At 37.6% G+C, this 20737-nt stretch overlaps 1 protein-coding gene across 1 annotated transcript in view; it reads left to right on the top strand.

Moving 5' to 3' along the window:
- CPNE8 (copine 8) overlaps window positions 1–20737 on the top strand; it is a 326808-nt gene that overhangs the window by 293234 nt on the left and 12837 nt on the right. The window contains exons 17-18 of the mRNA XM_082351373.1: window positions 17836–17938; window positions 19452–19509. Coding sequence (XP_082207499.1) covers window positions 17836–17938; window positions 19452–19509 — 161 coding nt within the window. The remainder of the gene's footprint in view (window positions 1–17835; window positions 17939–19451; window positions 19510–20737) is intronic.

The following is a 20737-nucleotide window of genomic DNA, read 5'->3' as shown; positions in this document are numbered from 1 at the left end:
GCATCTATGCTAATCAGTGATATTGGCCTGAAGTTTTCTTTCTTCGTGACATCTTTGTCTGGTTTTGATATAAGGGTGGTGGTGGCCTTGTGGAATGAGTCTGGGAGTGTTCCTCCCTCTGCTCTATTTGGAAGAGTTTGAGAAGGATAGGTGTTAGCTCTTCTCTGAATGTTTGATAGAATTCGCATGTGAAGCCATCTGGTCATGGGCTTTTGTTTGCTGGAAGATTTTTAATCACAGTCTCAATTTCAGTGCTTGTGATTGGTCTGTTTATATTTTCTATTTCTTCCTGCTTCAGTCTTGGAAGGTTGTGCTTTTCTAAGAATTTGTCCATTTCTTCCATGTTGTCCATTTTTTGGGCATATAGTTGCTTGTAGTAATCTCTCATGAACCTTTGTATTTCTGCAGTGTCAGTTGTTACTTCTCCATTGTCATTTCTAATTCTATTGATTTGAGACTTCTCCCTTTTTTCTTGATGAGTTTGGCTAATGATTTATCAATTTTGTTTATCTTCTCAAAGAACCAGCTTTTAGCTTTATTGATCTTTGCTATTGTTGCCTTCACTTCTTTTTCATTTATTTCTGATCTGATCTTTATTATTTCTTTCCTTCTTCTAACTTTGGTTTTTTTTGATGTTGTTCTTCTTCTTTCACTAATTGCTTTAGGTGTAAGTTTAGGTTGTTTATTTGAGATGTTTCTTGTTTCTTGAGGTAGGATTGTATTGCTATAAACTTCCTTCTTCGAACTGCTTTTGCTGCATCCCATAGGTTTTGGGTTATCGTGTTTTCATTGTCATTTCTTTCTAGGTATTTTGTGATTTCCTCTTTGATTTCTTCAGCGATCTCTTGGTTATTTAGTAGTGTATTGTTTAGCCTCCATGTGTTTGTATTTGTCACAGATTTTTTTCTGTAATTGATATCTAGTGTCATAGCATTGTGGCCCAAAAAAATACTTGATACATATTCAATTTTCTTAAATTTACCAAGTCTTGATTTGTGACCCAAGATATGATCTATCCAGGAAAATGTTCCATGAGCCCTTGAGAAGAAAGTGCACTCTGTTGTTTTTGGATGGAGTGTCCTATAAATATCAATTAAGTCCATGTTGTTTAATGTATCATTTAAAGCTTGTGTTTCCTTATTTATTTTCATTTTGGATGATCTGACTATTTGTCAAAGTGGGGTGTTAAAATCCCCTACTCTGATTGTGTTACTGTTGATTTCCCCTTTTATGGCTGTTAGCATTTGCCTTATTTATTGAGGTGCTCCTATGTTTGGGTGCCTAAATATTTACAATTGTGATATCTTCTTCTTGGATTGATCCCCTGATCATTATCTAGTGTCCTTCTTTGTCTCTTGTAATAGACTTTGTTTTAAAGTCTATTTTGTCTGATATGAGAATTGCTACTCCAGCTTTCTTTTGATTTCCATTTGCATGGAATATCGTTTTCCATTCCCTCACTTTTAGTCTGTCTGAGTCCCTAGGTCTGAAATGGGACTCTTGTAGACAGCATATATACGGATCTTGTTTTTTTTTTTTATCCATTCAACCAGTCTATATCTTTTACTTGGGGCATTTAATCCATTTACATTAAGGTTCTTATTGATATGTGTGTTCCTATTACACTTTTCTTAATTGTTTAGGTTTGTTATTGTAGGTCTTTTCCCTCTTTTGTGCTTCCTGCCTAGAGAAGTTCCTTTAGCATTTGCCTGTAAAGCTGGTTTGGTGGTGCTGAATTCTCTTAGCTTTTGCTTGTCTGTAAAATTTATATTTCTCTGTCAAATCTGAATGAGATCCTTGCTGGGTAGAGTAATCTTTTTTATAGGTTTTTCCCTTTCATCACTTTAAATATGTCCTGTCACTCCCTTCTGGCTTGCAGAGTTCCTGCTGAAAGATCAGCTGTTAACCTTATGGGGATTCCCTTATATGTTATTTGTTGCTTTCTCCTTGCCACTTTTAATATTTTTTCTTTGTATTTAGTTTTTGATAGTTTGGTTAACATGTGTCTTGGTTTGTTTCTCCTTGGATTTATCCTGTATGTGGCTCTCTGTGCTTCCTGTACTTGATTGACTCTTTTGTTTCCCATATTAAGGAAGTTTTCAACTATAATCTCTTCAAATATTTTCTCAGTCCCTTTCTTTTTCTCTTCTGCTTCTGGGACCCCTATAATTTGAATGTTGGTGTGTTTAATGTTGTCCCAGAGGTCTCTAAGACTCTCCTCAATTCTTTTCATTCTTTTTCGTTATCTGCTCTGTAAAAGTTATTTCCACTATTTTATCTTCCAGGTCACTTATCCATTCTTCTGCCTCAGTTATTCTGCTATTGTTTCCTTCTAGAGAATTTTAAATTTCATTTATTGTGTTGTTCATCATTGTTTCCTTTTTAGTTCTTCTAGGTCCTGTTAAACGTTTCTTGTATTTTCTCCCTTCTATTTCCAAGATTTTGGATCATCTTTTCTATCATTACTCTGAATTCTTTTTCAGGTAGACTGCCTCTTTCCTCTTCACTTGTTTGGCCTGGTGGGATTTTACCTTGCTCCTACATCTGCTGTGTGTTTCTTTGTCTTCTCATTATGCTTAACTTACTATGTTTGGGGTCTCCTTTTCACTGGCTGCAAGTTTGTAGTTCCTGTTGTTTTTGGTGTCTGCCCCCAGTGGCTAAGGTTGGTTCAGGGGGTTGTGTAGGCTTCCTGGTGGAGGGGCCTAGTGCCTGTGTTCTAGTGGATGAGGCTGGATCTTGTCTTTCTGGTGGGAATGTCCACGTCTGGTGGTGTGTGTTGGTGTGTCTGTGACCTTATTATGATTTTAGGCAGCCTCTCTGCTAATGGGTGGCCTCTCTGCTAATGGGTGGGGTTGTGTTCCTGTCTTGATAGTTGTTTGGCATAGGGTGTTTAGCACTGTAGCTTGCTGTTCGTTGAGTGGAGCTGGGTCTTAGCATTGAGATGGAGATCTCTGGGAGAGCTTTCACCATTTGATATTATGTGGAGCCGGTAGGTCTCTGGTGGACCAATGTCCTGAACTCGGCTTTCCCACCTTAGAGGCACAGGCCTGACAACCAGCTGGAGCACCAAGACCCTGTCAGTCACATGGCTCAGATGAAAAGGGAGAAAGAAAGAAAGAAAAAATAGAATAGAATAGAATAGAATAAAACATAAAATATTGTTAAAACAAAAAAAAATTTTAATTATTAAAAAAAATTTATAAAGTAATAAAAGAAAAAAAATTGATAGACAAAACCCTAGTTCAAATGGTAAAAGCAAAGCTATACAGACAAAATCACACAAAGAGGCATACACATAGACACTCAAAAAAGACGATAAGGAAAAAATATGTATGTCTATATATATAAAGAAAAAGGAAGAGTGCAACCAAAGCAATAAGCAAATCTACCAATGATAATAAATTCTGAGTACTAAACTAAGATAAACATAAAACCAGAAACAAATTAGATGCAGAAAGTAAACCCCAAGTCTACAGTTCCTCCCAAAGTCCACTGCTTCAATTTTGGGATGATTTGTTGTCTATTCTGTTATTCCAGAGATGCAGGGTACATCAAGTTGATTGTGGAGTTTTTATTCCCTGCTCCTGAGGCTGCTGGGAGAAATTTCCTTTTTGCTGCTTTGTTCACACATCTCCTGGGGTTCAGCTTTGGATTTGACCCTGCCTCTGCATGTAGGTCCCCTGAGTGCACCTGTTCTTTGCTCAGACAGGACAGGGTTAAAGTAGCAGCTGATTAGGGAACTCTGGCTCACTCATGCCGGGGGGAGGGAGGGGTACAGAATGCGGGGCAAGTCTGAGGCTGCAGGGGTCAACATAACGTTGCAACAGCCTAAGGCACGCTGTGTGTTCTCCCAGGGAAGTTGTCCCTGGATCATGGGGCCCTGGCCGTGGTGGGCTGCAGAGGCTACTAGGAGGGGAGGTGTGGATAGTGGCCTGTGCTTGAGCACAGGCTTCTTGGTGGCTGCAGCAGCAACCTTAGCATTTCATGCCAGTCTCTGGTGTCCACGCTGATAGCCACGGCTCACGCCCATCTCTGGAGCTCATTTAGGCAGTGCTCCAAATCCCCTCTTCACACACCCCAAAACAATGGTCTCTTGCCTCTTAGGCAGTTCCAGACTTTTTCTCAGACTCCCTCCCGGCTAGCTGTGGTGCAGTAGCCCCCTTCAGGCACTGTTCACACAGCCAACCCCTGTCATCTCCCTGAGGTCTGACCTCCGAAGCCCGAACCTCAGCTGTCAGCCCTCACCCGCACTGGCAGGTGAGCAGACGAGCCTCTCAGGCTGTTGAGTGCTGGCCGGCACTGATCCTCTGTGTGGGAATCTCTCTGCTTTGCCCTCTGCACCCCTGTTGCTGTGCTCTCCTCTGTGGCTCCAAAGCTTCCCCCCTGCCACCCCCATCTCCACCAGTTAAGGGGCTTCTTAATGTGTGGAAACTTTTCCTCCTTCACAGCTCCCTCGCAGAGGTGCTGGTCCTCTCCCTATTCTTTTGTCTCTGTTTTTTCCTTTTCTTTTGCCCTACCCAAGTACGTGGGGAGTTTCTTGCCTTTTGGGAAGTCTTAGGTCTTCTGCCAGCGTTCAGTAGGTGCTGTGTAGGAGTTGTTCCACATGTAGATGTATTTCTGATGTATTTGTGGAGGGGAAGGTGATCTCCACGTCTTACTCCTCCACCATCTTGAAGGTCTCTGAGATAATAGTTTTAAAGGATTATTCTATGCTACTGATGGTGACAAGACTAAAATGGATTGAATAGTTCTTATATAAAGTACATTGTATTTTCAAATTAGTGTATCTAGCAGGAGTGAGAACCACACAATACACTTATGATTTTTTCTACACCATTAATTTTCCTCAAAGTTAAGACATAAAGCATTAATACAAGCACAAATTTATTATAAAGTAAAATGCAAAATTTCTATGAATTTTTAAGATAAAACAACAAACTTCAAAGAAATTCCAAGTTTACTGTATCTACTTCAGGCTCTATCTGTAACTCTCTTGATGGTTGAATATATCTCCCCTTCTCTTAGGTATATTTTATGGTGAATCAAAAGAAAACCAAAATATAAGTGGATAAAATTAATCAATCAAAAGACATAAAGTAGGTGAATAGATTAAAAAAGAAAAAAAAAGACCCAATTGTATGCTATGAGAGGTTCAACTTCAAATTAAGAACATACATAGGATGAAAATGAAGGAATGGATAGAAAGATACTCCATGCAAATGGTAACCAAAAGAGAGCAGGCAAGGGCAGCTATACCTAGAAAAAACAAACTTTAAGTCAAAAATATCCAAACAGACAAAGGTCATTACATAATAAAAGCATCAATTTATGTGATATATATCATTTTATATAATTATATATATATATTTTTAGCTTGCCATTTGCAACAACATTGATGAACCTGAAGGATGTTATGCTAGGTGAAATAAGCCAGACACAGAAAGAAAAAAAAAAAACTACATCGTCTCACTTATATGTAGAATTTTTAATGCTGAATACATAGAAGCAGAGTGTTAGAACAGTGGTTAACAGAGTTGGAGAGGTAAAGGAAATGGGGAGATATTAGTCACAGGGTACAAAGTTGCATTACATAGGATGAATATGTCTAGAGATCTCATATATTGTATGATGACTATAGTAAATACTGCAGTGAATGCTGGAAGTTTGCTAAAAGGGTAAATTTCAAGTGCACTGATCACACCCCAAAAAATATGGTAACTATGTGACATCATGATATGTTATCATGCTTGACTGTAGTAATTATTTCACTGTGTATATGTATATCAAATCATCATGTTGTACACCTTAAGTACAATTTTTATTAAAAAGAACAAAAATTTTAAAGGGTCAATACAACAGGATGACATAATAATTATAAATATGTATAGACCAAACATCAAAGAATCTAAGCATATTTTTTAAATTGACATATCTGAAGGGAGATATAGACATCAATACAATAGTATTAGAAGGCTTCACTACCCACTTTCAATAATGAATAGATCACCCAGGCTGAAAATAAATAAGGAAACAGCAAATTTGAGTAATGCTCTAGACCAAATGGAACCTAACTGACATATACAGAACATTCCATTCAACAGCAACAGAATACATATTCTTTTCAAGCATACATGGAACATTCTCTAGGATAGATCACCTGCTGAGTCACAAAACAAGTCTCATTAAATGTAAGAAGATTGACATCATTCTAAGTATCTTTTCTGAACACAATGGAAAAAAAAAAACAAAAACAGAAATCAATAACAAAAACAAATCACAAAACTCACAAATAAATGGAAATTAACACACTCTTGAATGATCATTGTGTCAAAGAAATCAAAAAGGAAATTAGAAAATATCTTGAGAAAAATGAAGACACAATATACCCAAAGTTATGGGATACTGTAAAATACTGTACTATTTTTTTGGGTGTGATCAGTACTAAGAGGGAAATTTATAATGATAAGACAACATTTTTAAAAAGAAGAAAAATCTCAAACGACCTAGGTTTATACCTCAAGGAACTAGGAAAAGAACAACAAGCTCAGCACAAGTTAATGGAAGGAAGGAAATAATAATTAAAATTAAATAAAAATTAGAGCAGAATTAAATGGACTAGCGACTAGGAAAACAATAGAAAGAAACTGGCTAAACTAAGAGTTGATTTTTTTTAAAGATAAATAAAATCTACAAACCTTTAGCTAGACTAAGCAGAAAAATGACTCAAGTAAATAAAATCAGAAATGAAAGAGCAGACATTACAACTGAAGTCACAGAAATAAAAACATATTATAAGGGACTATTATAAACAATTGGACTCCAACAAATTGGACAACTTAGAATAAATGAATAAACTCCTAGAAAGTTACAACCTACCAAGAATGAATCAAGAAGAAATAGAAAGCCTGCACAGAACAATAACAAATAAGGTGATTGAATCATACACACACACACACAGACACACACACACACACACACACACACAGAGAAAGGGACACAGGGAAATGGGGCTAATGGATATGTTTATTACCTTGATTGTTTTGATGGTAAAATGAGTATATACATATGTTGAAACACAGCAAATTGCTTATATTAATTATGTGCAGTTTTTTATATACCAATTATACCTCAATAAAGCTGCGGGAAAAAGACATAGTAATAACAACTGAGACTTTCTCCAGAGGTAACAAGAAGTGTTGAAAGAGAAATAAAAAGTAAATGCCGGGCTTACCTGGTGGTGCAGTGGTTGAGAATCCACCTACCAATGTGTCCACAGGTTCGAGCCCTGGTCTGGGAAGATCCCACATGCCACAGAGCAACTGGACCCGTGAGCCACAACTACTGAGCCTGCGCATCTGGAGCCTGTGCCCCGCAACAAGAGAGGCCACGATAGTGAGAGGCCCATGCACCGCGATGAAGAGTGGCCCCCGCTCACCGCAACTAGAGAAAGCCCTGGCACAGAAACGAAGACCCAACACAACCAAAAATAAATAAATTAATTAATTAATTTAAAAAAAAAAAAGAAACCGTACCAATGACTGAGCCGCACCCCACAGCAATTAAATCTGAATGTCTACAGATAGGACCCAGTCCAGACACTATATTTAAAAAAAAAAAAAAAAGTAAATGCCCCCAGATGGAAGACTCACTTCTCTCCCCCCTCGCACAGTGGAACAGTGCCTTGCCCCAGAGGCCATCCAAGAGGCTGAAGCCTTACTTGCATCAAAGTGGGCTTCTGGAGCTGAACCTGGGACCCAAATCTGACTCTGCCAAGATGGTGGAGAAGTAGGAGGACATGGAGTTCATCTCTCCTCACAAATGCATCAAGAATACATCTAAAAATGGAACAGTTCTCACAGAGCACCACATGAACACTAGCAGTGGACCTCAGACACCTAAAAGGACAAGAAAGATCCCCATGTAACTGGGTAGGACAAAAGAAGAGAAAAGTAAGAGGAGAGGAAGTGGAAAGGGACCTGCGCCCCTGGGCAGGGAGCTGAAGGAGAGGAGAGGTTCCTGCATCCAGGGAAGCCCCCTCACTGGTGGGAAGATCAGTTGGGACAGAAGGGAAGCTTTGGGGGCTATCGGAGGAAAGTGCAGCAACCAGTCTGTGACAAGCAGGACACAGTGAGACCTACACAGATAGTCTGTGCCACAGCCCTGCATGCCCCAGCCTGAGACGTGCATCCACCAGTGCAGAATGGGGCTGGGTACTGGAACTTGGGATTTGGAGAGCAAACCTGGGGAGAAGAGTGCTGTTGGCTGCAAGGAGACAGCCTGAGGGGATGGGAGTGAGGAAATCCACAACTGGGAATGCTTGTAGAGGAAACCCAGACCATATAAATGAAGTGCCATTGTTGAGTGACACAAAAGGGGTGGGGCTACCATTGCAGCCTCTCTCCCCACATGCTGGCCCCTGCCTCCCCAGGGACTAGGAAGGGCTCCTGCCAGGGTTGACTCTCTTGCACCGTTGGCCACCGGCTCTCCAGCATACCCTGTCCCCACCAGGGCCAGCTCTCTCATACCCGAGGCCACCAGCTAGCTCTCTCACTCCCATGGCTGCCAGCTCCCCTGCATGACCCATTCCCACATGGGCTCCCACAACCCCATCTGCTGCCTTCTCCTCTGCACCCCCTCCTCACCGGGTGGACTCATGTGCTCCGGGCAGCCTCAGGAGCAGACGCCTGTGGGTGGCCCACACAAATAGGTGGGACTGAAAACACAGCTAAGCCCCAGGGGCCATGCAACTATGGAAGAAAAGCTGCACTCTCTCCTCGCAGCTGTGCAAACTGTGAATTGACACCCCTGCAACTGGCTTTGTAAACTCAGTGCCTACAGAACATCTGAATGGACAACAAGGCTCCCACAGAAAAGACGGTTCTAGCTTCAGCAGCTGTAGGCTTTGTGGGAACATACATGCCAGGGTTGTTCCAAGCTAGAGTCTGAGCTGACCACAGGGGGTCCAGACTCATGATTACTGCAGTCTGGGGACCTGACTTCAGTGGACCTATGCTGGTGGCCTGGTGAAAACATCTGAAAGACACCAGGGCCAATAGCAGGCATACCCACAGTTAAGGCCGAGAGCAGTGCCAACAACAGTGTAATCTGAAAACTTGCACAATGGGTGAAAAGTGACACGACAGAGCACACCCACAGGTGAATAACTCCAGAGGAGGAATACTCATTGGCTTTCCTCCCAGTGGGAGTGATCCAATCCTGCCTAGCTCACACTGCAGATCAGAAACACAGCTAAGAAACAGATCTTGGGGCCTCTACTCCAACAACTATGGAGCAAACCCCACCTCTAACAGGGCAGTGACAACCACAGAGCAAAGGGGAGGCCCCACTTAATATCCAGTGCAGGCTCTGGTCACCACAACATCAGTCACATCTCCTATCAAGAGGATAATGGCCAGCATACACTGAGGGAAAAGGTGGCAGTCGTCTATACTAAAAACAATGCTTGCACCAAAAAATATTAAACCCACACAGGCTACACAGGGATGTTCCCACATAAAAATAACCCTCCCAAGACAGTCTGAGGGTCTTGAATCGAGAGGAAGAACCCCCAGAGCATTCAGCCTTGAAGGCCAGTGGGGCTTGAGTGCAAGAGCTCTACAGGGATGGGGGAAACAGAGACTCCAATCTTGAGGGTGTACAAAGGTCTCACGTGCACTGGGACCCAGCACAAAGTACCTCCATAGGAACCTGGGCTACACCTACTTAGGGGTCTTGGAGGGTATCCTGGGGTGCAAAGCATTGACTATAGCTCACTATGAGGGCAAGGACACTGGTAGCAGAAGCCCCAGGGAATATTGATCAGAGTGAGCTCTCCCGGAGGCCAACATTTCAGCACCAAGACACAACCCCTCCCAACAACCTGCAAGCTCCAACGCTGGAAAGCCTCAGGCCAAACAACCAACAAGATAGGAAACCAGCCTCATCCAACAGAAGACAGGCTACCTAAAGTTGTACTGATCTCACAGCCACCTCAAAACACACCCTTTGACATGGCCCCAGCTCCACCCACCAGAGGGCAGGCACCAGCCCATCCCACCAAGAAGCCTGCAAAAGACCCTGGACCAACCTCACCCACCAGGGGGCAGACACCAGAAGCAAGAGGAACTATTATCCTGCAGCCTGTGGAAAGGAGACCACAAACACAGTAAGTTATATGAAATGAGATGACAGAGAAATTGGTGCAAATGAAAGAAAAAGATAGAAACCCACAAGAACAACTAAATGAAGAGGAGATAGGCAATCTACCTGAAAAAGAATTAATAGTAATGATAGTAAAGATGATCCAAGATCTCAGAAAAAGAATGGAGGCACAGATCGAGATAATGCAAGAAATGTTTAAGAAGCAGTGCGATTTAAAGGACAAAAAGAGATGAACAATACAATAACTGAAATACACTAGAAGGAATCAATATAAGAATAAATGTAGGAGAACAACGAATAAGTGAGCTGGAAGACAGAGTGATGGAAATCACTGCCACAGAACAGAATAAAGAAAAAAGAACGTATAAACAACAAGGTCCTAATGTATAGCACAGGCAACTATATTCAATATCCTGTGATAAACCATAATGGAAAAGAATATAAAAAAGGAATGTATATATGTGTATAACTGAGTCACTTTGCTATACAGCAGAGATTGGCACAAATTGTAAATCAAATATACTTCAATCTAAAAAAAAAATTTTTAAAGAAACAAAGAATGAAATGAGGACAGTCTCAGACACTTCTGGGACAATATTAAACATGCCAACATTCACATTATAGGGGTTCCAGATGGAGAAAAGAAAGAGAAAGGGCCTGAGAAAATATTTGAAGATATTATGGCCGAAAAATTCCCTAACATGAGAAACACTCACTCAAGTCCAGGAAGCATAGAGAGTCCCATAGAGGATGAACCCAAGGAAGAACATGCTGAGACACATATTAATCAAACTAACAAAAATTAAAGACAAAGAAAAAATATTAAAAACAACAAGGGAAAATCAACAAATAACATACAAGGGAATCCCCATGAGGTTATCAACAGATTTTTCAGCAGAAATTCTGCAGGCCAGAAAGGAGTGGCACAATATACTTCAAGTGATGAAAAGGAAAAACCTACAACCAAGAATGCTCTACACAAAAAGTCTCTCATTTAGATTTGATGGAAAAATCAAAAGCTTTACAGACAAGCAAAAGCTAAGAGAATTCAGAACCACCAAACCAGCCTTACAACAAATGCTAAATGAACTTCTCTAGGTGGGAAAGACACCAGCATCTTAAAACAACCTTGTACCTATACAGATTGCTATATCCAGACTTCATGAGAACAGTAAACCAAAAAACTACAAGAGATACACACACAAAAAAGAAAAAACATCCCAAACACAACACTAAAGATGGTCATAAAACCACAAGAGAAGAGAACAAAAGAGGAAGGGAAGAAAAAAGACCTACAAAAACAAATCCGAAACAAGTAAGAAAATGGCAATAGGAACATACATATCAATAAATACCTTACATGTAAATGGATTAAATGCTCTAACCAAAAGACATAGGTTGGATGAATAGATATACAAACAAGACCCATGTTATGCTGCCTACAAGAGACCCACTTCAGACCTAGGGACACATAAAGACTGAAAGTGAGAGGATGGAAAAATATTTTCCATGAAAATGGAAATCAAAGCTGGAGTAACAAAACTCATATCAGACAAAATAGACTTTAAAATACTGTTAAAAGAGACAAGGAAGGACACTACATAATGATCAAGGGATCAATCCAAGAGGAAGATATAGCAATTGTAAATATATACGCACCCAACATAGGAGCACCTCAATATATAGGGCAAATGCTAACATCCATAAACAGGGAAATCAACAGTAACACAATAATAGTGGGGGACTTTAACACCCCACTTACACCAATTGACAGATTATCCACACAGAAAATTAATAAGGAAACCTAAGCCTTAAATGACACATTAGACCAGATAGACTTAATTGATATCTATATGACATTCCATCCAAAAGCAGCAGAATATACTTTCTTCTCAAGTGCACATGGAACATTCTCCAAGAAAAATCACATCTTGGGCCACAAATCAAGCCTTGGCATATTTAAAAAATCGGAATCATAAAACAATTTTCTGACCACAATGCTATGAGAGTAGAAATCAACTACAGGGAAAAAAGGTAAAAAAAACACAAACACATGGAGGCTAAACAATATGTTACTAAACAACCAATGGATCACTGAAAAAATCAAAGAGGAAATCATAAAATACCTAGGGAAAATTGACGATGAAAACATGATGATACAAAATGTATGGGACGTGACAAAAGCAGTTCTTGGAAGTTTATAGCAATACAATCTTACCTCAGGAAACAAGAAAAATCTCAAATTAACAACCTATCCTTACACATAAAGCAACTAGAGAAACAGGAACGAACAAAACCTAAAGTTAGTAGAAGAAAAGAAATTATAAAGAACAGAAATAAGTAGAGATGGAGAAAACAATAGCAAAGATAAATGAAACTAAAAGCTGGTTCTTTGAGAAGATAAACAAAATTGATAAAACTTTAGCCATACACATCAAGAAAAAGGGAAAGGACTCAAATCAATAAAATTAGAAATGAAAAAGGAGAAGTTGCAATGGACACCACAGAAATACAAAGGATCGTAAGAAACTGCTACAAGCAACTCTATGCCAATAAAATGGACAACCTAGGAGAAATTGACGAATTCTTAGAAAGGTACAACCTTCTAAGACTGAACCTGGAAGAAATAGAAAATATAAACACACCAATCACAAATATTGAAATTGAAATTGTGCTTTAAAAACTTCCAACAAACAAAAGTCTAGGACCAGATGGCTTCACAGGCGAATTCTGTCACACATGTAGAAAAGAGTTAACACCTATCCTTCTGAAACTATTCTAAAAAATTGCAGAGGAAGGAACACTCACAAGCTCATTATACACGGCCACCATCAACCTGATACAAAACCAAAGGTATCACAAAAAAGAAAATTACAGGCCCAAATATCACTGATGAACATAGACACAAAAATCCTCAACAAAATACTAGCAAACCAAATCGAACAACACAGTAAAAGAGTCATGCACTATGATCAGGTGGGATTTATCCAGAGATGCAAAGATTCTCCAATAAACACAAATAATGTGATATACCACATTAACAAACTGAAGAATAAAATTCATATGATCATCTCAGTAGATGCAGAAAAAGCTTTCAACAAAATTTAACTCCCATTTATGATGAAAACACTCCAGAAAGTGGGCATAGAGGGAACCTAACTCAAGATAATTTAGTCCGTATATGACAAACCCACAGCAAACATTATTCTCAATGGTAAAAAACTGAAAGCATTTCGTCTAAGATAAGGAACAAGATAAGGATGTCCATCTTGCCACTTTTATTCAACTTAGTTTAGGAGGTCCTAGCCAAGGCAACCAGAGAAGAAAAAGAAATAAAAGAAATCCAAATTGGAGAAGAAGAAGTAAAACCGTCACTGTTTGCAGCTGACATGATACTATACATAGAAAATCCTAAAGATGCTACCAGAACACTACTAGAGCTTATCAATGAGTTTGGTAAAGTTACAGGATACAAAATTAATACATAGAAATCTCTTGCATTCCTATACACTAACAATGAATGATTAGAAAGAGAAATTAAGGAAACACTCCCATTTATCATTGCATCAAAAAGAATAAAACACTTGGGAATAAACCTACCTAAGGAGGCAAAAGACCTGTACTCAGAAAACTATAAGATACTGATGAAAGAAATCAAAGATCACACAAACAGATGGAGAGATATACCATGTTCTTGGATGGGAAGAATCAATATTGTCAACAAGACTATACTATCCAAGGCAGTCTACAGATTCATTGCAATCCCTACCAAATTACCAATAGCATTTTTCACAGAAATAGAACCAAAAATTTTACAATTTGTATGGAAACACAAAAGACCCCAAATAGCCAAAGCAATCTTGAGAAAGAAAACTGGAGCTGGAAGAATCAGGCTCCCTGACTTCAGACTATACTACAAAGCTACAGTAATCAAAACAGTGTGGTTCTGCCACAAAACAGAAATATAGATCAATGGAACAGGATAGAAAGTCCAGAGATAAACCCACGTACCTATGGTCACCTAATCTGTGACAAAGGAGGCAAGAATATACAATGGAGAAAGACAGTCTCTTCAGTAAGTGGTGCTGGGAAAACTGGACAGCTACATGTAAACCAATGAAATTAGAATATTCTCAAACACTATACAGAAAAAGAAACTCAAGATGGATTAAAGACCTGAATGTAAGACCAGATACTATAATTCTTAGAGGAAAACATAGGTAGAACACACTTTGAAATAAATCGCAGCAAGATCTTTTTTGACCCACCTCCTAGAGTAATGAAAAGAAAAACAAAAATAAACAAATGGGACCTAATTAAACTTAAAAGCTTTTGCACAGCAAAGGAATCCATAACCAAAATGAAAAGACAACCCACAGATAGGGAGAAAATATCTTATGGAAAAACCCAAATGAACTTTTTGGCCAGCACAACATTTGCAGATGAAGCGACCAACCAGGGATTAATCTCCAAAATATATAAACAGCTCATACACCTCAATATCAAAAAGACAAACAACCCAATCAAAAAATGGGCACAAGATCTAAAAAGACATTTCTGTAAAGAAGACATACAGATGACCAAAAAGCACAGGTAAAGATGCTCAACATCACTAATTATTAGAGAAATGCAAATCAGACTGCAATGAGGTATCACCTGACACCATTCAGAATGGCCGTCATCGAAAAAATCTACAAACAATAAATGCTGGAGAAGGTGTGGAGAAAAGGGAACCCTCCTACATTGTTGATGAGAATGTAAATTGGTACAGCCATTATGGAGAACACTATAGAGATTCCTTAAAAAACAAAAAATAGAGTTACCATATGAGTTGGCAATCCCACTCCTGGGCATATATCCCAAGAAAACCATAATTCAAAAAGATACATGCAACCCAATGTATATTGCAGCGCTATTTACAATAACCAGGACGTGGAAGCAACCTCAATGTCCATTGATGGAAGAATGGAGAAAGAAGATGTGGCACATATATACAATGGAATATTACTCAGCCATAAAAAAGAATGAAATAATGCCATTGGCAGCAACATGGATGGACCTAGAGATTGTCATTCTGAGTGAAGTAAGTCAGGCAGAGAAAGACAAATATCATATGATATTTCTTATATGTTGCATCTAAAAAAACATAGTACAAATGGACTTATTTACAAAACAGAAATACAGTCACAGATGTAGAAAATAAACTTATGGTTACCAAGGGGGAAAGGTGAGGGAGAGATAAAATTGTGAGATTGGGATTGACACATACACACTACTATATATGAAATATATAACTAATAAGAAGCTACTGTAGGGACTTCCCTGGTGGCACAGTGGTTAATAATCCACCTGTCAGTGCAGGGGACACAGGTTTGATCCCTGGTCCGGGAAGATCCCACATGCCGTGGAGCAGCTAAGCCCATGTGCCACAACTACTGAGCATGCACTCTAGAGCCCGCGAGCCACAACTACTGAGCCTGAGTGCCACAACTACTGAAGCCTGCACACCTAGAGCCCGTGCTGTGCAACAAGAGAAGCCACCCAATGAGAAGCCCGTGCACCGCAATGAAGAGTAGCCCCCACTCGGCGCAACTAGAGAAAAGCCCAAGCGCAGCAACAGAGACCCAAGGCAGCCAAAAATAAAAATTAATTAATTAAAAAAAATAATAAAAAGAACCTACTGTATAGCACAGGGAACTCGACACAATACTGTGTAATGGCCTACATGGGAAAAGAATCTAAAAAAGAATGGATATATGTATATGTATAATTGATTCACTTTGCTGTACAGCAGAAACTAACAAAGCATTGTAAATCAACTCTACTCCAATAAAAATTAATTTAAAAAAAGTAAACACCTCCCCCCGAAAAAGGATCAGTTAAGCCACTTGAAGTGATATTCATAAGATTGCATAACACTCAATTTTCCATCTTCTCACCATTTTCAACACATCATTTGGTATGGAAAACATAAAAGCCATAGAGTTGTACTCATAGAAGTTTTTCTCACTATTTATAACCTCCTGTTAATCACATGAAATATAATCCTTACGTTTTTGAAGCATAGTCAGTAAAAAATGCTTTTTAAAAATAATGGGTATTTAAAAATTAAAAAATGAATTCCTGAGGGAGATTATCCTACTTCTTTTCTTAAGAAAAAAATTTAAGCATAAAATAGGAGAGTAGGTTCATACCTGTTTTGGATTTTTTCATTGCTGTGTTACCATCAAATTAATACAAATTCCTTAGTGTCGAAGATCAATTGTTCAACATGGTGAGAGCATTTTTGACTATATGTTGTAGAACAAATTCAATGCTATTTTTAGCTGGCTCCTCAGTGTATGAACATATCACTTGCTGTATTCTCTTCATCAATCTATAAAATTACCAGTCATTTTATTAACATCATGAACAATTATTAGTTTCTCTTGTCTATGGCAAAGTTGTAAATATTTTCTTGTTCATATAGTTATAAATTCTGCTTTACAAGATATAAGTTTTTCCCTGTCATATTATGCTATTGGTTTTTCTCCAAACTATTCAAAATTTATTATTTAGACTCCATCAGGTAGTGAAAGATTTTCATTGGTAATCAATAGAAGTTTCTTGAAACCAATTTTTCTGTGATTTACTTGATGATTTTTTACGAAAGTAGACCAAAGTCTTCTTGTTAACTATTTATCTCCTACAAGCACCACAGTGCTTGCTCGTTACTAGATATGACTGGCATACTAGTTATGTACTAAAAATCATAAAAGTCATTCTATTGAGAATATACTCTAGATACCCATAATGGTAGAACACAACGGGAAAAAAAAAAGATAAAATATTGTCATAAAATTCTCCTCTAAATGGCTGAGTATTATTTGGTGAGAATTCTGCACTGGAATACAAAAAACAAGTCCTAGAATATGTTCTTATTACATACCTAATTTTTGTCTTTGTTTGCTATAATTCTCCTTCCCATCTTTCACCAATTTAACACGTATTAAGAATTGGAACTATAGCTATGTCAAAAAGTGTTTCTTCTGTTGCATTTTTTTATTAAGGTGAAATTCACATGACATAAAACCAACCATTTTAAAGTTTACAGTTCAGTGACATTCAGCATATTCACAATGTTGGGCAATCATCACTGCTATCTAGTTCCAAAACAAAAATCATAATCACTTATATAATTTACCATATATAAAATCTACCAGTTATATAACTGTATAAATATTTACTACCATATGTGAAATTTCTTTATTAACAATACAAAGTTGCATTATCTTGATTTTACAGATAAGAAAATAAAGTTCAGATAGCTTATGTAATGTTATACTGAAGATATACACATAATATGTTGCTTAGCCAGGATGTCTATTTCCAAAAGCTGTAGCCATTCCTGTGTGTTAACATACCATCCAGCTCACCTTTTATTAGTGAATGAATTTCTAAGGCAGCCAGGCATTTCTTTGTGCCAGCATGCAGTAATGTTGCTGTTATTCTAGTGTGCTATTTCAGAAAAAAATGCATATTTGAGAGTTTTCATATATAGGCTCCTAAGATATGTTTAAATATTTTCTTGAGATTAAAATGTTTGTTGGCTCTTCCAAATTATATTTAGCAACTATCATGTCGAGAGGAAATGTTTTATTTTGTGGTATTCTTTACCTTTTCTTTGCCTTTCAGATATGCTTCTTCTGTAAAGGATGGCTCCCAGTATTTTGTGCTACTGATTGTGACAGACGGTGTTATCTCAGATATGGCTCAAACTAAGGAGTCCATAGTTAATGTAAGTAAGAGTCATTCAGTCTTGGGCTGGCTAACTGAATGCCTGGTGCTACTTAGGTTGACTAACTAGAGTCTACTTAGTTGACTTAAGAGTGAAACAAAATGCCCATGCCTTTGCAGCCAATTGCATTATCCAGAAAACTCACACACATTAGTAGCATTCATCCATAAGGACCAAACTAAGAGGTGTGAATAATTGGGTTGTAACAAAATTATTTCCAAAAAATTAAAATAAAAATAAATAATAGCATCACCTTCATGTGCATGACTGTGTTTATCTTGATTAGTTTGATGTGCTTGTATACAGTTTGTACAATTTGTACAGAATATTTCTTTAACATTTACATTTACAGTAATAGTTACAGGAGAACTGTGCTAATTTCTATATTTATAGAACTGGATAAGGACTAGCATTGATTCAAAATCCATTTTTCTCATTATTCCTAATTATGTGTTATATTTATGATTCATTGTCTTCTTTATTAGACTATAATTTATAATATCTATATTTACTAGACTGCAACCTCTAAAATTATATCTGTTTTTACTTACCTTTCTATACTCAGGTTTAGCAATGTTTGACACAAAATAGACATTAGTAAAAATGGGCTGTGTGAAAAAATTGTTTATCATACTTCATAATTATTAATAGCATAGGGAAAATATAATTAGCTGTTTGTGTGAGAAAAAAATAGTTACATGTGGGAAAAAATCAAATGTTTATAGACATACACTTAGCAAAACCAAACACAAAAAGGAAGAGAGGTAGAATCTTGTACATTTACTTATTTGTTTATATGGTTTTGACTAGACACACTGGGTTGGATTTGTCTTGATTTCCTTTATGTTCTGATCAGTGGCATTATCATGCTCTTTAAAATATGGACTTAGTAATCTAGGTTTAAACTAAAAGGACATGCACTGAGGAACAGTTATTCATAATTCAGTGACCTTCACAGCTGAAGATGTGGTTGCTATACTGTTCCACCTATCTGCTGGTGGATCTTATATTCTTACCATAAAATTATTTTATCATACTAATAATAACTTTCTATAGTTATTATTTGTATTCACTCATTTACTATGAAAATTGCTTTTCCTAACCATAGCTATAAATGAAATAGAGTACTACTTTTTCCCTTTTAGCAACTGAAAGATTTTTGAATGGAGAGAGAACATGGAAAAAGAGACCAAAGGTACCCAGAATCAGCTTAGGAATATTTTGTCTGAGAATAGCAAGTGAAAGCACATGCTCAGTACTTTTTAAAAAAAAATTATCCAAGACTGGTCATTCCTGAAGAACATCCCACTGAATTAGCGTATGCACAGAGTTCAGAAAGGATAAGAGTGGAATCAAGTATATTATTCTGTGTTAATTTTAAATATGCTCAAAACTATTTTAAAGAACATCTGTGAAAAATATCAAAACTCAGGATATTTTTTTCTTCTTAATTCTTAGTTGTTTCCTCAATTCAGTTTCTTAATTGTGAACTAACTGTGTGCTCTCTTTGAAGGCTTCAAAACTTCCAATGTCAATAATTATAGTAGGTGTTGGGCCAGCAGAATTTGATGGTGAGTAATAAAATTTCAGCCTTGGGAATTTATTTAATCTGACTCATTATGCACTTAGGTTTCTATCACTCTTTTTTTGCATATAAGGATGTGAGTGTGCGTATGGATTTGTATACAGTGTCCATGTACATATAGACATAAATATAGATATTACATGATGGAGTCTATTAAGGTGAGCAAATTAAAAGGATGTCTTCTGAGTAGGACATTATCTCTCTAGTATAGGTTAATTCAACATGTAGCTTTCTGTTTTATTAGAGATGGTTTGTACCTCAAAATATTTCTTAAGACCAAGTGATAAATTGAGTTTTTGTTCCCAAGGCGAAATACACTTTGGATTCCCTAAAAACTTTTAAGGATGAGCACTAAATTAATAAACCACTAGGTTGTGAAATAGAAATATTAACACAAGCATAATAATGGATTTTCAGACCTTGGCTAGTTGATAGACATTATTTTTATATATATTTAAGTTCTGTCATATGAAAGAGTAAAGTAAAATGAAAATGGAATTGACCATCTGAAATTTAATGAGACTTTATATAATTATGCTAAATTCACTTACTGGGTAGTTTTCTGTTTGGGCTCAAGCCATCTTCAGATGTCAATTAGTGTGACGGGTGTTTGTGTGACTAGTGATCTGGGTAAACTTCTCTAAGGATAGTCTATTCCTTGTCACCTGATGAATTCCTTTAAGAGAACTCTATGCTAGACATCAACTGCATAACCACATAATATTCACCTGGTTCAGGTGTTTTTACATTAATGATGACAGTATTTAGCTTGGAACTTTAGAAATGAGAATAATTTTAGAATATTTGGAACAACTTTTGGTATGCTACAGGTTAATTTAGGCACATAGGTGGCTAATTATTGTATGATCATCACTAGGATGATTCTTGTTTAACCACCAGTGCCTCCTCCATAAGGATAGTATAGATCTCTCAGTCTCAGGTAAAACAACACAAGCAGTTATATTGCTGATCCTGGAAATTCTTTCCTTTAATTCCATGCTTGGCTGGTTACACTTTGCATCATTATAATCTTCCAGCAGAAGTCATTTTAGCTTCTGCTAATATTTTCTCTGTCTCTGAATATTTACATCTGTTTACATTGTCCATCAGGCATGAATCTGAGATACCACTCTGGAGTCCAGGAAAACTAAGACACATCTTTCTTGTTAACACTTTGTGTACTTGATCATCTGCATTGAGCAGTGATAGTTTGG

The sequence above is a fragment of the Balaenoptera borealis genome (assembly GCF_965194805.1).
Source record: "Balaenoptera borealis genome assembly, chromosome: 13".
Classification (NCBI taxonomy): Eukaryota; Metazoa; Chordata; class Mammalia; order Artiodactyla; family Balaenopteridae; genus Balaenoptera; species Balaenoptera borealis.
This window is presented reverse-complemented; position numbering and strand designations above follow the sequence as displayed.